Here is a 15,246-nt window from a genome sequence, read left to right as displayed (position 1 = left end):
AAGGAAGCATTGTTTTAAGGAAATAAAAGAAGAGTTATTAAAGTAGATGAATTGAAAGACAGGCAGATCTTTGAATCTCAGGAAAATAAAACACGATATAACCCTCCCCTGCAATTCTCCAGTGGTGCTGGACAGCGTGACTTAAACCACGTGCACACAGCTTGAGCCGTCATGGAGGTTTCCCAAAAGGCTCACTGTAGATTTCCTTTATACTTACAATTTCTTTTTTTATTTAATTCCTTTATTTACTTACAATTTCTCAGAAATACATCTATTGAGAAAAACCAGGGGCCATCAGTACACAACTATATCCATTTTTGTTTTAAAGTATTTTAAAATGTTTTAGTGCACCAAACCAAAAAAGCAACATCATTCAAGCCAACAGGCTATTAGAGCACCATCCTTAAGTGCTATTTTGTCTCTCTGCTTGTTATTCTCTCAACGGCAATAAAACAGAAATCGTATTACCAAATTTGAATGCTAATACATTTTCAGGATAATGTGAACAGCAAACAAATGGAATCTTGTAATGCTATCTCAAACACTCTTCAGAAAACTGTTAGGAGGGCAAAAAGTCCATAAAATAAGGCACAGGGGTAGGCAATGAGAAACTGTTGTCCTTCCATGTCCAAGGCTGAAATGAAGATTTTGGAAGCTGAGAGACTGCACCAGCCAATGATGACCAGTGCAGACACAATCCCAAAGGGGTCCCTATGGCAAAGACAAGAGAGACAATTATTTGGCATCAGGAGAAAAAGAGATTTTTGAATCAGAGCTGCCTCTGAAATGTCCTCAGTACAATATCTATAACTACTTTCTCCATTTGTAAAATGAGAGTGAGGAACCACATGAACCCAAAGTCCTCAGCCAGTTAGAAAATTCACAATCAGAGGCTAAACATTTCATATGTTGATAAAATTCCAATTAATAGAAACAGAAGAATTCACCTGCAGTCACTCTCATGTCAACATTCAAATCCCAACTTCTGAAATTCTTTTATATAAACTATGTCTAGAGATTTTTTTATAGCTACAGAATCCCTCCCCCCCCCCCCCCCCCCCCCCCCCCCCCCACTGCTTTCCTCCTAAATTTACCCACAGTATGAGCAGAAAGATATCTGGACTTGCATTCCAGTAGGGTGCCTCATCCGCACTGTTCCCAGGTCCACTTCCCAGGTTTTTGTCTGAGATAGTAAAGGCTGACAGCTCGAGTAGGGAAGACATGGAACAAGAAGGCACATACATGTGTGGCCTCCCATTCCATCGCTGGAGATTCCTTTTATATGGGTATGTGTGGATTTTTTAGAGTACTGAAATGTATTTGTTCAAATTGGTATCTTCAAAAAGTAACCATAGAGGCAATTGATTCTTTAAGAAGAAATGGGCAAATAAGGTAGTTAAGTCTGCCACCTTGGGAATCGAAAAGGGAGAGTGGGTGGTAAGGAGTGAATTTCTTTCCCTATATGCAAAACTGGATGCATTATTTAGGAAAATAGGACATCAGACATAGGGGAGATCTCGGGATATATCTAGTCCCCACCTCTAAAGCAACGAAGTGACTTCACAAAAACAGCATAGTAAAATGGGCATTAGGTCAAAATCTCCTAACTCCTTGCACATTGTTCTTTTCACCATCAAACTTGGTCATGGTTGAATCTGAAGTTGAGAACTGTGTTTCCTATTTGTGAGAATGACAGGAAGACCTACTTCTAATAATTTAACCAAAGCAAAACAAGTGGAAAACTGTACAACATAGCTTATAATGCCTTAGATAACAAGTAAATCAAAAATACTTAAAAAGTACTCAAGTAAATATTATATTCATTGGTTTAATTAATATCTATTAGGAATAATTTCTAGAGTGATTTAATTTACAGGTTTTTGTGAACAAAAATGTAAAATTATATGTGATTAATTTGAATGATTTACTAATATGCCCAAAAGGACAACTTCAGTGTAATGGTCTTAGGGGTCAGGGAGTTTATTCTCCCTTAATATATTTAAAGGATTTCTAAATCATCCTTTATAATTTCAGAATAAAGAAAAAGTCCAGACTTGTGAGGATTCTCAAAATCCAAAAGTTCTAGTTTTTATTTTCTTCCCTTAATAATCTGGAGTCATTTAAGATGTCCCAAATCTCAGTTTGGCTGGAAATGTTTAAAACTTGGAATTTTTGAGTAGTGGATCATTATAGCATTCTTTGGGGAAAGCATCTGACAAAATAGAAGTTGTAGAACTGAACTCTGTATTAACTTGTCAGTGTTGGTACCAAACAATGCAGGAAACAGAATGGCTTGCTAAAGAACATAATGTACAAAAAGTGGAACTTTTCCATGGGTTCTTAATAAATATACCTATAACTCACATTGTATTTATACATTCAAGGTATCCATTTTCTGTTATAGTCCTCATTTTTAAATGTTGAGTACTCATGATAAAGAAAGGGTTTGCTCTAAATTTTTCTCAAGAATGTTACTTTAAAAATGAGACCCTATGGGGCCGGCACTGTGGCTTAATGGTTAAGTTCAGCATGCTCCACTTCAGCTGCCCAAGTTCACAGGTTTGGATCCAGGGTGCAGATCTACACCATTTGTCAGCTATGCTTTGGTGGCAGCCTACTTGCAAAATAGAGGAAGATTGGCAACAGATGTTAGCTCAGGGTGAATCTTCCTCAGCAAAAAAAAAAGAAAAAAAGAAAAAAAAGAGACCATATTAAAATGAAAAAGCATTTCCAAGTAAGTCATTCTCAATACTGTTATGAAGAAAAATTATATGAGATTATTTCTAAATAAAAATATGAAAGGCTTTTCCAAAACGTCTGTCTTTGACATTTGTAAATCCATTATATAAAATTCGACCAATGTAGGGTTAATAACTTAAAATGTGGATCATCCAAGAAAAAAATGCAACTCATATCTCCTTTGGAAGTAGAAGAATGAGCACTAGTGGCAAATGTTTATTTCTAATTGGGTATAGAGTGTAGCAGGTGACAAAGGACTATGTAATCACTTGCTCTTCTTAACCAAAGTGGTCATGGTATGCATATGCCTGGGAAAGTGCCCTACAGAAACACATCTACTGGATCCTTATTAATAGTTTTGAATTGTAAATACTAACTGCCTAGGGATTAAAAAAGGAAAAAAAAAATTATTGACTGAGCATTATATGCTACAAAATTCTCTAGCATTAATATCCTCATCAGGGTTTCTGGGAATTCTGTGCTACAAGGAGCCCAGCTGAGAAAGAACAGTTGCTTCCTGCCTAGAAGGCAGAATGCCTGGGAGCTGAAGCAATTTGTCAGTGTTCACCAGGCACCTACTTTTCCAAAATCAAACAAGTGAATTTTCTGTAGTTGTTAGGTTACCCATGACAATAGTTTATATTAGAGAATGTGACAACTTACAAAGTGCCAGTTTTAAAGATAACTTGGTTTATTTTTTAAATCATCAAAACAGGAACAGCACCTGAGCCAAAATTGACCTACTTTCCAGAATCTGTGTGTAGCTTTTAATAGCCATAGTTTGCTCAATTCCACTACCGAAATGATCAGAAAGAGGTTAACCTTTGCATTGCTGTTGCAAGCTTTGGCGATGATTGTGCATTGGGGTCAATTAGTGCACAGAGACACTTACTGCAGTGAAAAGAAGACAGAGCAACTGGACAGGATGACCATGGGGAGCAGGCAGTAACCCAGTACACTGGCCACGCAGCCACAGGACACCCCTGAAGAGCTCATCAGGTTTAGTAAGGCATGAATCCCTAGGCAGCCAATGGCGCTCATGCCATACACGTAACCAAACTGAACTTTTCCTGCCTGAAACAATGGGAAGAAAACAGTTTGAACACACAACAAATGTTAGAGGAAATCAGAACGTCAATAAAGCAGAGAACATATTTGAATCAATAAGCTCAATGCTGTTCCACATCTCTGTAGTACAAGCATCAGGAGACTGGGAGTTCTGGAAAAAATACTGGCTATCAAATGAATTCAGGTCCTGAAAAAAAAACACATGCCCAACTATACTTGATATATCACAAGCATGCTACAGAAAAGATGAACTATTTCTAGGTTTAAATTTTTTTAATCATAGATTGCATATTAGGAGTACAAGGCGTAAGTAAGAATATATTTTCTCCCCATGTTCATTGAATAATTAAATGAATCAATAAATGAATGAAAAAAACTCCAATTTAGTCTAGGAGATTTACAAGGCATATTAGTAATATTAGCAAACATCTATAGGATTTACTATGTTAGGTCCTATTCTGAGCATTTTACATATATTAACTTATTTAATCCACACAAAAACCTTATGAGAGAGGTACTATTATTGCACCAGTTTAACAGATGAGCAAACTGAGGTGCAGAAAGTTTAAGTAACTTTCCCAAGGTGAAATCATGCTAAGTGGTGGAGCTCGGCTTTGAACCCAGGCAGCCTGGCTCTAAAATTTAGATCCTTAACATCTGTAGGAGTTCTCAGAAGTCCTAAAATAATGGGACTTATTTAACCTTATCTAAACCAGTATATCCCAAACTTATTTGGTGACAGAATTTTTTTGTTATTTCTTAAGGCCTATTACCAGTTTAACAAAATACACCTGATTAAAAGCTGATTTATATAAACCACCTAGTAATGAATCATGAAAGAGGTACTATTAAAGGAAGTCAGTAGTGTTCAGGATAGACCATGACTCATGAAAACAGCCATCGCCCACAAAGCACTCGGGACTAGGAGCTAAAGTAACCCCATTAAACTCATCCAGAGAAAGTCACAATCTACTATTGATGCAACTGGATATTTTAATGTTTGCTACCCGAGGATGCCAAAGCTCCAGGAAAGAATGCATTTGGTTTTTATATTTACATTAAGCTGATTAGAAATTCTAGATAAAGTTTGAATAGGCTGACTCTGATTTTTCATGGGAATTATACAAAAACAATAAAGGACCTGGTAAATTGATTCAGAGAGAACTTTTGAGCTGTCGTTTTTTCTTTTCTATGGCTGTTATCCATGAGGTCCTTATGTCTTATAGAATAAAGAAATATTTATTTTGCTATTAATTAAGGGTAATGAAGAATGTTATGACCATTTTGATGTTCAAAATTGTCCAACTATTTTGAATTCTTCTTCTTCTGAAGTTTGGGAGGTTGGTCACCACTAAGTCCTTTCACAAAATGTCCCCGGGCTATGCTGGCAGAATTCTATCCTGCATCAGCCATAATAAGTTCTCAGTGAGTATCTTTTGTATTCTTATGGCTATTTTGTGAAATAATGCTAATAATGCTAATGGATATGCTAAAAGAAACACATCAGTTATGCATGGTTCTATTGGGTGAGTTTGCTCCATTTAAAAATAATGACAATTTCAAATCACTTTCATGTATTAGAGAAACATTCTACTTAATATTTCAATTGGATGGGATAATTCTGAGGTAGGGATAGTTGAAATGGTGAAAGGCAACTTCCTACACCCAAAGGACACATATCTGGACCTTCCTGAGCCCAAGCAGTTTTGTGAATTAGGTGGGTTAAATAGAGGATGGATGAAACTAACACGGTAGTAAAATTGTCCCTTCCCATATTAGTTACTGACCTCTCTCTTCATTTCTTTCTCTTGTCAGTTTATTCAATTTAAGAAGTAATTTCATTTGGGAGGGGCCAGTGCCACTTTTTAAATTTGTTTCACATTCTAACAAAGGCTTGTAAATGAAATGGAAAAATAAATGTTTCCTTTTTTTAAATTGAAGCATAATTGACATACAATATCCTATTAGTTTCACGTGTATATTATAGTGACTTGATATTTATATACATTGCAAAATGATCACCATAATAAATATAGTTATCATGTCATCATACAAAGTTATTACAATATTATCAACTAGATTCCCTATGCTGTACATTACATCCCCATGACTCATTAATTTTATAACTGGAAGTTTTTACCTCTTAATCCCCTTCACCTGTTTCATCTGCCCCCCCAACTCCTCCCCCATCTGTTAACCACCCCCGTTTTTTTCCTTTACCTACCAGTCTGTTTCTCTCTTGTTTTGTTTGTTTGTTTTTTAGATTCCACATATAAGTGAAATCATATGGTATTTGTCTTTCTTTGTCTGCCTTATTTAACTTAGGATAATACCCTGTAGGTCCCTCCATGGTGTCACAAATGGCAAGAGTTCATTCTTTTTCATAGCTGAGTGATATTCCATTGTATATATATACCAGGTCTTCTTTATTCATGCATCTATCAGTAGACACTTAGGTTGCTCCTGTATTTAGGCTATTGTAAATAATCCTGCAATGAACATAGGAGTGCATATATCTCCTCAAATTAGTGTTTTCATTGTCTTTGAATAAATACCCAGAAGTGGAATTGCTAGATCGTATGGTAGTTCTATTTTTAAGTTTGGAGGAGCCTCCATATTATTTTCCATAGGGGCTGCACCAATTTACATTCCTACCAACAGTGCATAAGGGTCCCCTTTTTTCCACATCCTCACCAATACTTGTTATTTTTGTCTTTTGATAATAACCATTCTGGCATGTGCGAGGTGACATCTCATTGTATTTTGATTTGCATTTCCCTGATAATTAGTGATGCAGTGCCATTTCTTTTTAAATTTAGAGTTCTTCAGGACCCTGTCTGTATCCCCCTCAGCACTACATCTTGATTCGAAGTAGGTATTATTCTTCTGATTATATCTTCATATTGACCATGCATGTTCCTTTTCAGATCACTCTCTAAGCCCTACCAGAAAAATTAAATAGAGCTGTTGCTTCAAACCACTTGTCTTCATTGTTTGGAGGTGAAAATAATTTTGAGAGAAAGAATTTAAAAACTAACTTTGTGTTAAATGTTTCAAGCTGTTCTTTTTGGTTTGCCACTTTCAACACGAAGAAAGACCACTAAAAGGTGTTGCGCCCCATGTGACATGAACCATAAAAATAAGTACGTGACTATGAATCTTATATCTCTCGATATAGCAGATTTTGATATCGTTCCTGGATTTAGTTTTGTTTTCTCTAGTACAATGCATATACCAGCACATGAAATCATCCTTTATATTTTAATTATAGATATGCACTGCAGGGTTAACTTAGCTTCAAATGATTCTGAGTGAATCTGACTTTATTGATATCCAGTGATGCTTTTTTCCTATCTTTATTGCTCTATATTTATCAGAATCAATTCTGAAGTAACCACAGCTCATGATAAAATGGAAGTGATAATTTTTGCTTAAAACTTTCAGAAAATATACATTTTCACATATTCCCCAAAATTTCAGAACTGAAAATAACCTTAAGAATCTCCTAACTAAACCCGTTCTGTCTTCAAAATGAGGCGATGGAGGCCTAGGAGTAGAAAGCAGAAGGTTCAGGCTCACAGCTGGAGGCGAGGCCAGGAGCAGATCCAAATTTCTCACTTCCAGTTGACTTCATTGCCTATATCGCTTTGTACTTAAAAGAGAGGATATTTAAATAACTCCAACCAACATTATATACCCCCAAAATATCTTAATGGGATTAATGCTTTCCTTTAAGGTATGGCAATAGTAATATTTTCTACAAAAAGCAAACAGCCATTATATTACAAATTACTTGAAAAAGAATGATGAGTTAATATATTAAATTGATTGTTTCTGACTTTTTGATTAATAGACCTAGTCTTATTTAGCAGCTTAATCTAAGGTTATCAAATTACCATGACAAAGACAGAAAGGAGGTGATAGACTAAATGAAAACTCTAGTTGATGTCATGTTTAATTTACAGAGTATTTGCATTTGCTGTAGTTCAAAGGAAGAAATAAGATTCTGCCACTAAATACTACTGTGTCGGACAAATGTGACGTGCTTATTGACCACATTACTATGCAGACACTAGATTGGTATCAGTATTTTGATTGGTATTAAGCAACTAATAAATAAAAAGTGAAAAGTTTATTTAGTTGCAAATACATTTTATAGCTACTTTTGAAAATGGTAGCTACATTGGGGAATAAACGATTATGGGACACAGATAGCTGTAAAGGAAGGAAGTGGACTGAATAGTTATTTTAAGAGCTTTTTCCCAAATCTTTAATTTCCTGTATTATTTCTCCTGCCAAGTTTATCTCTTCACACCTTAATGAAACTATATATTTCAGACTGGCTTGATGATCTTTTTCACCCTCTGTTTTTTTTGTTTGTTTGTTTGTTTTTGAGGAAGATTAGCCCTGAGCTAACATCTGCTGCCAATCCTCCTCTTTTTGCTGAGGAAGACTGGCCCTGAACTAACATCCATGCCCATCTTCCTCTACTTTATACATGGGATGCCTACCACAGCATGGCTTGACAAGCGGTGCCACATCTGCACCTTGGATCCAAACCGGTGAGCCCCGGGCCACCAAAGTGGAACGTGCACACTTAACTGCTTCGCCACCAGGCCAGCCCCTCAAACTCTGTTTTTAATGTATTGTCATTACCTCCTTGATATAAAATCATAGACCTTTTCTCATTTTTTCTTTTTCTTCCACTTTTTTTAATGAAACATTTTTCTAAACTCTGAGCTAGAATGCCTTCTAAACTTAACTTAGGTGGAAATATGCTTTTCTTTACTTTTTTTGATGACTCAATATAATTACTCTCAGATTTAAAGAATGAAATAGGTCCATCCACAAGACAAATGGCGAAGTCAGGGCAAAAATTGCCTTTATAAAAAGCAGAAAACTAAAATAGTAAGGGAAATTTATAGGTTGAATAAACAAATCATTATTTATCATTGCAAATTAATTTATCCATAGGAGCCTAACCAGAAACAGGGAGACCCATCTCACACCTCACAGAATATTTGAAATACTCTAGAGATACACCCCAGCAAAGAAAATGATGAGCAAAGAGAAGGGATTTGTCTCATGTCACAATAGAAATCTCACAGAAAGCAAGAAATAAAATTTAGGCCTAATTTTTCTTAAATCCATGTGTTCCTTTGTCTTTTTCAGATTGACAGTTTTTTTCTTAATAACAAGAACGACATAAATGATCTCCTGTTTCATTGAAAATTTGACTTAGTGATTTGATTTTTGACATTCTATTTAAATTTATATTTTTTGTCTGCTGTAACACGTGATGGAAATTTCTCTTTGTCACTATCGTTAGATTAAATATGTCTCCCCCACCAAAAAAAAATTTAGTTATGAATTAAACAATTTTCACTGTATAAAGTGACACACTTCCTTCTCTATTTACAAAGACTTCTTCAAAAATGATATTGGAAAGGGCATTAAAATCTTGTGTTTGCTGCGGTCTCTTACCAGAAGCAGGGTGGCTCCCAGAGCCACACAAAACAGGATGGGCCCGGTGAGGTCCATTTCATTCATAATGCTGCCATCTGCTGGCTTCAGAGGGTTTAACACCGTCAAGGTTTTTTGCCATATATGATCAAAATTAATTCCAAGTTCTGCAAAAAGGAAAAAAAAAGAGAGATAATATAAATATAGAAAAATAAAAATGAGTAAGATTCTTTAATTAAAGTTATATCTGATTAATTTATTTAGCACTTTTAATCTGATTGTTATACCTTCATAATCTAAGGGTCTATGTAATATACAGTAAACTTAAAAAAACAAACAGAAAAAGAGTTTTTATTTCCAAAGAATGAGACAAAAGAAATAATTTACAGAAATAATTCAAGCTTGAAATCTAGTTGAATATTGGGTAATGGGCATTCTACGGTAAAAACAATAAAATAAAATGATAGCTAACAGACCAAAAGTCCCATTGTATTGCCCATTTAGGTATTTCCTTTTCTCGCATTTTCCATTGCTAACACTTTTGAAATCTTGTCATATCAAATATGGCACAATTTTTCAGTTGGCAGTATTATGTAAGCAAAGATATTTAGCCCAGGTCTGGGATTTTACTTCCACTCTGCCTATGCTAACTGCCTGAAACCACAGAAAAGAAAAGGGGATGGTTCTTTCAGCAAGTAAAAGTAATCATGATGTACACTCATAATTTAAAAAGGGCAATGCTCCACGTATTGAGTCTGTGTATTTAAGGTTAAGTTCTTCGGACAGGTTTCTCTTTCCCTTTATGAGTTGTGGTGGAATAAAGTATCCAAAATCGGTGGGGCTCAGTGTCCATGAGTTCAAACTCATTTAGAAATTTCTGATTTTTTTTCTGCACTGCCTTGTTTTCCAAAGAATTTTGATTGCCTCCTCACAGATCCCTCTGCTAGATTCTTCTCCTCTTATATCTAAAATTAAAAAAAAAAAACACGTCGAACTCAAAGAAACAGAGTACAAAAGTTGTTTCCAGAGACTGGGGGTGGGGAAAATAGGAAGAGGTTGGTAAAAGGGTACATAACAACAACAACAAAAACCATGCTTTTAATCTTACAACTGTGGTGGAGACAATGTACAGCTAATCTCATAATCACTTGTATTTTTTAATTGAGCCCAATTCTCCCATGCGAAGGATTGTCTCCCTAAATCATCTGTACAGGGCACTCAACTTCTCAGAATTTAGTGACCCTCTTTGGTCAGATACAGAGTAGAATTCAACTCCTTTTATAGTGGCACATACCACCTAAACATCTTGCAAAGCTGACATTCTATGCACGTTATACCAGACAGACCTTTAACAGTCACAATAACATAGAGGGGCCTTGCTTTAACAAGGACCTAGACATTTTCAAAAGGTCAGCCAGACATTGGTCTGAATTAGAACTGAAATCGCATTCTTTCACGCATTTCACATTCAGGGTGACAATTACTATTCCAAGCTTGAAAAGAAAAAAATTGACTGGTTAAATTAATAGTGAGCAAATCTTTTGCATTTCAACTTCCATGTTACATCCTTTCTGTTTTCACAGTGTATTTATATACTTTTTAATGAATATGCACTTCGGAGAATATGAGCAGTTCATCAAGCTTAAAATGTGGTGAGAAACTTTAATGCAATTTTTAAAATAGGAAGAGATTTTAAAAATTGAGAAATGCTGTAGTTAAAATTAATTTCACCTGAGGCTTATGTTGTTTTCAAATTTTATTTTCAATGTAGACATTTATGCTAACAATATATTTTCAGTATTTACCACAATAAAGTGGCCTTTAATTCAAAATACGTTTTTCCTCAAAAAGCATAATAATTATCCCTAAATAACCTCAGATGAAAAATGCTTTATGAGACATTTTACTGATTTCAACCATTTATTTGGCATAATCAACATCTGCACATGCTTCAACATTGAGTCATGAAACAGTGAATGAACATAAGACCTACTAAAGATTTTCATAAGAAAAAAGATTTTATACATTTTCTAGCAAAATACATCCGCATACTATTTTGTTTTCTAATTTATTACAAGGTATGGAAATGAGATTATAGGTATTTTCTAATTGTAGATACCCTAATCTAACACCATATTATACAAGATAAAAGAAGTTGAATCTGCTGTGAAATTTGAGGCAAAATTTATCGTTTTGCTGTCATCTAGTGGTAGTAGAGTATACAATATATATGCTATAAAAGTGAATTAATATCTTTGTTTTCTATGCAAATTGTGGCATTGGCCTTTCAAATATAAACTTCAAGCTATACTACAAATATAAATACCAAATATCACAGTAATTTTTCTGGTCTGACAGACTTGAATTGACTATTAGTCATCAAGATGCATTTGTTAACATATTGATTGTACATTATCAAATAGCAAAAGTTATCTTCTTACATAAAACCAAACGAGTCTTTTAGACAACAAAGTATTTAGGAATAAACAAGCACATTTTTAAATAACATGGTTTTGTTCAAGGGATGTTAGTTATTAACAGCTTTGTAATTTTATAGGCTGCTTTGGCATACATTCAATAAAAACCAGCAAATGTAATTTATCACCTTATCCCAGAAATCCTCCCTCCAGCATTTGCACATGTTTTAGGCAGACAAGGCTTGACGCTTTCACAAAGATACCCAGCCTAAAGAACATATTGGATCAGAGTCTAGAAATCTCATATATTCAAAATGCAAAATTATATTAGGCACTCTCTCTTCTAATATACTATATATTTGATGGGGATAATCAGAAAGAGAAAAAAAAATCTAGGAATTGTCTCTGACCTGTATCAAGTGGAAAGGGAAATCTAGGATATTTCCTATTCAAATTTAAGGAGACACTGGGATTTCAGACAAGTAGAAAAGATAAAGATATTTTCAGTATATGTTGCAAGAAAAATTGGTTAATCATTAAAGAAAAAATAAATTTAAATCCTACTTCACATACTAACCTAAAGCAATTTTCAATGAATCAAAAATGTAAGTGCAAAACAAAAAGATAATTTAAAAATTTAAGAATCTACAAGAGGATATAAGCAGTATCCAGAGCTGGAGAAATATATTCTAAACAGAAGAGCAACTGGAAAGAAAAGTTACCAAGAAAAATATTGTGGAGTGGAAAACATAAGTATTAAAATTTCTATCCACCCTAATGTCCCATAAACATTAGGTGGCAAACATAATCTAGGGAAAAAAATGTTTAAAATACATATTTCAGGCAGTGATATCTTTACCATATAAATATCTCTACAAATAAACAAGAAAAGGAAAAATCTTAAGATTCCAATGGGAAATCTGACAAAGAACATGAAAAACAGGAATAAGTAAAAGCAGTCAATAAACATACGAAAAAATGTCTACCTTTTCTAGTAACCAAGAAATACAAAGTATTACTTTTTGCCTATAAAATTATCAAAGACATCTCGAACTCTACTATGAAGGTGTAGTGGATCATGCTTTTTCTAGATCAGTTTGGCAGTGTAGGTACCTTTTGACCCAGTAATCCCACTGTTATAGATCCATCCTAAGGACAGACGCTGTACAGGTCAAGGTTGTTTACTATGATGTTCACCAAAGCATTACTTCTTATAAGAAACAACCTTTAAGGTGAGTTGAAATTATGATACTTTTATATGATAAAATATTATGAAGCCATTATATATCATCTTTTCAAATAATATTTAAGACTTTAAAGAATGCATGTGTAGAAATGCTTATGATATAAAGTAACTTTAAAAAATACAAAACTTTATATCCATAGCATGATCAAACTTTCATTTTTAAGTATTCATAAACACATACATATTCAAAAAATATAATATTTCATTTTTAAGTACATATATATACATATTCATAGAAAAAGAGAATAAAGGCTAGAAGAAAATACATCAAATCGTTAATGGTAGTCATATCTCATAGATAAAATTTTAGGTGATTTTCATATTTTTATTCATATGTTACTCTATTTTCCAAGTTTCTATATTGAAGATAGATTATTTTTATAATTAGACAACTGACAGTTTTTTTAAAGTAGAGATGTTGGTGGAGTCAAGGAAAATGTTTAATGAGAATAGATTTCAAGTGTTGTCTATTAATTGCAGACAAATAGAATGAATTAATTAAACATAACTGCCCCCAAAACTTAACTGGCTTCTAAGGAGCCAACAAATCTATCATATAAATTTCTGTGCTTTCCTAAATGATTCAAATCTTTTACCTTTTTTAATTTTGAAAGCAAAGAAAGAAGAATGTTTTAATGCCAGGCGAGTGGCTGTGTTCATATGAGGAAACAATGATCTTTGATGTAAAATATTGGGAATTTTAATCTATTCCTTTTCACTTGACGACACATAAAGGAGTTAGAGTAGCTAACCTGTGAATACTTCTCCTTGGCTTTCAAATTTAAATCTACTTGAGTTTTATTTTACTAGCTCCTATGCTTCTAGCACCATGTTGACATTCTTTAAGAGAAAAAGCAGTAGATGTGGAGTGGCTGGATTAAAATAAAACATCAATGGATGGAACGTTCCTGAAATCCCTGGGAGACATTCAACTGCAAGTGTTCCCAGGTTTCCTTGCCACCAGCAGCGCTATTTACTGGAATCATATTCCTCCCCCCTTGGCCATACCTGGCTGAGATGAGGAGGCTCACATGAGCCAACGAAGAACAAAAAACTGACTGGTCTCCACAACAACAAAAAAACAATATGGAGAAACTACCCCCTTTGCTCCCAGCCAAACACAGCAGGACATAAAATATGCTGTTATGGAGTAGCTTCATTATTGGGAGTGGGAAGGGTGGTTACTTTGATACAACCACTCTGCCAAAAGATGTCTTCACTGTTGTCTAGACATGGCCAGAGAATCCACATTCTTGAAACAGTAAAGAAACATTTAATAACTGCAGGAATAGCACAGCAATAACACATCTCTTCTTCCAATTTTACCCACACACATGAGATAAACTTCCAATGGTTTAAGTATCTTGGTTTGGCAGACTCTTGTTTACATGTGGAACAATCACACATAAAACACTATACACAGCATGCTGACAGCACTCATTAAGCGCTGATTATTGCCATTATTCTTCGAGCTGTACACACATTAATATCACCGCCTTAACTTATCTTCTAGCAAAGGAGGCTCTTCATCAAAGCTGTCAATGTAAGGAGATTGTGAATAAGAATCCGGGTTGAACGCTGGCTGAAAAAATTGTCCCTCGTAACCTGATGGCGTGAGCATCTCCAGTGGGACAAAGTCAGGCTGAGGCTGCTCCCTGGCTTGTAGTCTAGAGAAAGGAAAATACTGCTGTTTATACACCTAAGAAAGAGATATCCTGACAAATCAAGGAAGGAAACTACAATTTTCCTTTTATCAATTATCTTTTTATGAGTATTTACCCATGAAAGAAATAACCTGCTTAAAGTTTAACTTAATAAAAAAAAAATGAAGTAACTGGTCATGAGAAGGCTCTTAGGAAAAGGATCCATACCAATTAGAACGTAATGATTATGCACCATGTGCTGGGTACTTTCCCTCATGTAATTCAAACTCTGTAAGGTAAAAACTGTAGTTTTAAACCCATTCTACAGAAAAATGGAGACCGAGTGACTTGTCCATTATCACACACTATTTTAGGTGTTGCCTCTGGACCGCAGTTGTCCGAGCTGCTCTCTTTTTCATTGATTTTCAGGGGCAATCACCAAACAGGGCATTCCCTACAAATCTGTAGAAGCAGCAAGTGAAAATCACAATTCTAATATGATAGTCAATTCATAGGAAAAACGAGGTGCATAAATGAACCGGTGTCCATAAAGAAATAGACTTTCTAGCTGTAGCCATTCCCAGACAATTATTGCCAGTCAAATTATCCCTGAGTACCCAACTGAAAGTATTCTATGGCTGGCTTTAGTGTCTCTCTTTTGAAATATGTA

General features: G+C 34.7%; 1 protein-coding gene across 1 annotated transcript in view; it reads right to left on the bottom strand.

The window, feature by feature from the left end:
- Positions 1-242: 242 nt before the first annotated feature.
- LOC124232990 (protein YIPF7-like) overlaps positions 243-15,246 on the bottom strand; it is a 27,948-nt gene continuing 12,944 nt past the window's right edge. The window contains exons 3-6 of the mRNA XM_046649982.1: positions 14,440-14,600; positions 9,292-9,437; positions 3,632-3,813; positions 243-711 (exon numbers count right to left, since the gene is read on the bottom strand). Coding sequence (XP_046505938.1) covers positions 549-711; positions 3,632-3,813; positions 9,292-9,437; positions 14,440-14,600 — 652 coding nt within the window. The 3' untranslated portion in view covers positions 243-548. The remainder of the gene's footprint in view (positions 712-3,631; positions 3,814-9,291; positions 9,438-14,439; positions 14,601-15,246) is intronic.

Source organism: Equus quagga, unplaced genomic scaffold (assembly GCF_021613505.1).
Source record: "Equus quagga isolate Etosha38 unplaced genomic scaffold, UCLA_HA_Equagga_1.0 146_RagTag, whole genome shotgun sequence".
Taxonomy (NCBI): domain Eukaryota; kingdom Metazoa; phylum Chordata; class Mammalia; order Perissodactyla; family Equidae; genus Equus; species Equus quagga.
The sequence above is the reverse complement of the archived record's forward strand: the minus strand, read 5'-3'. Positions and strand labels throughout refer to the sequence as shown.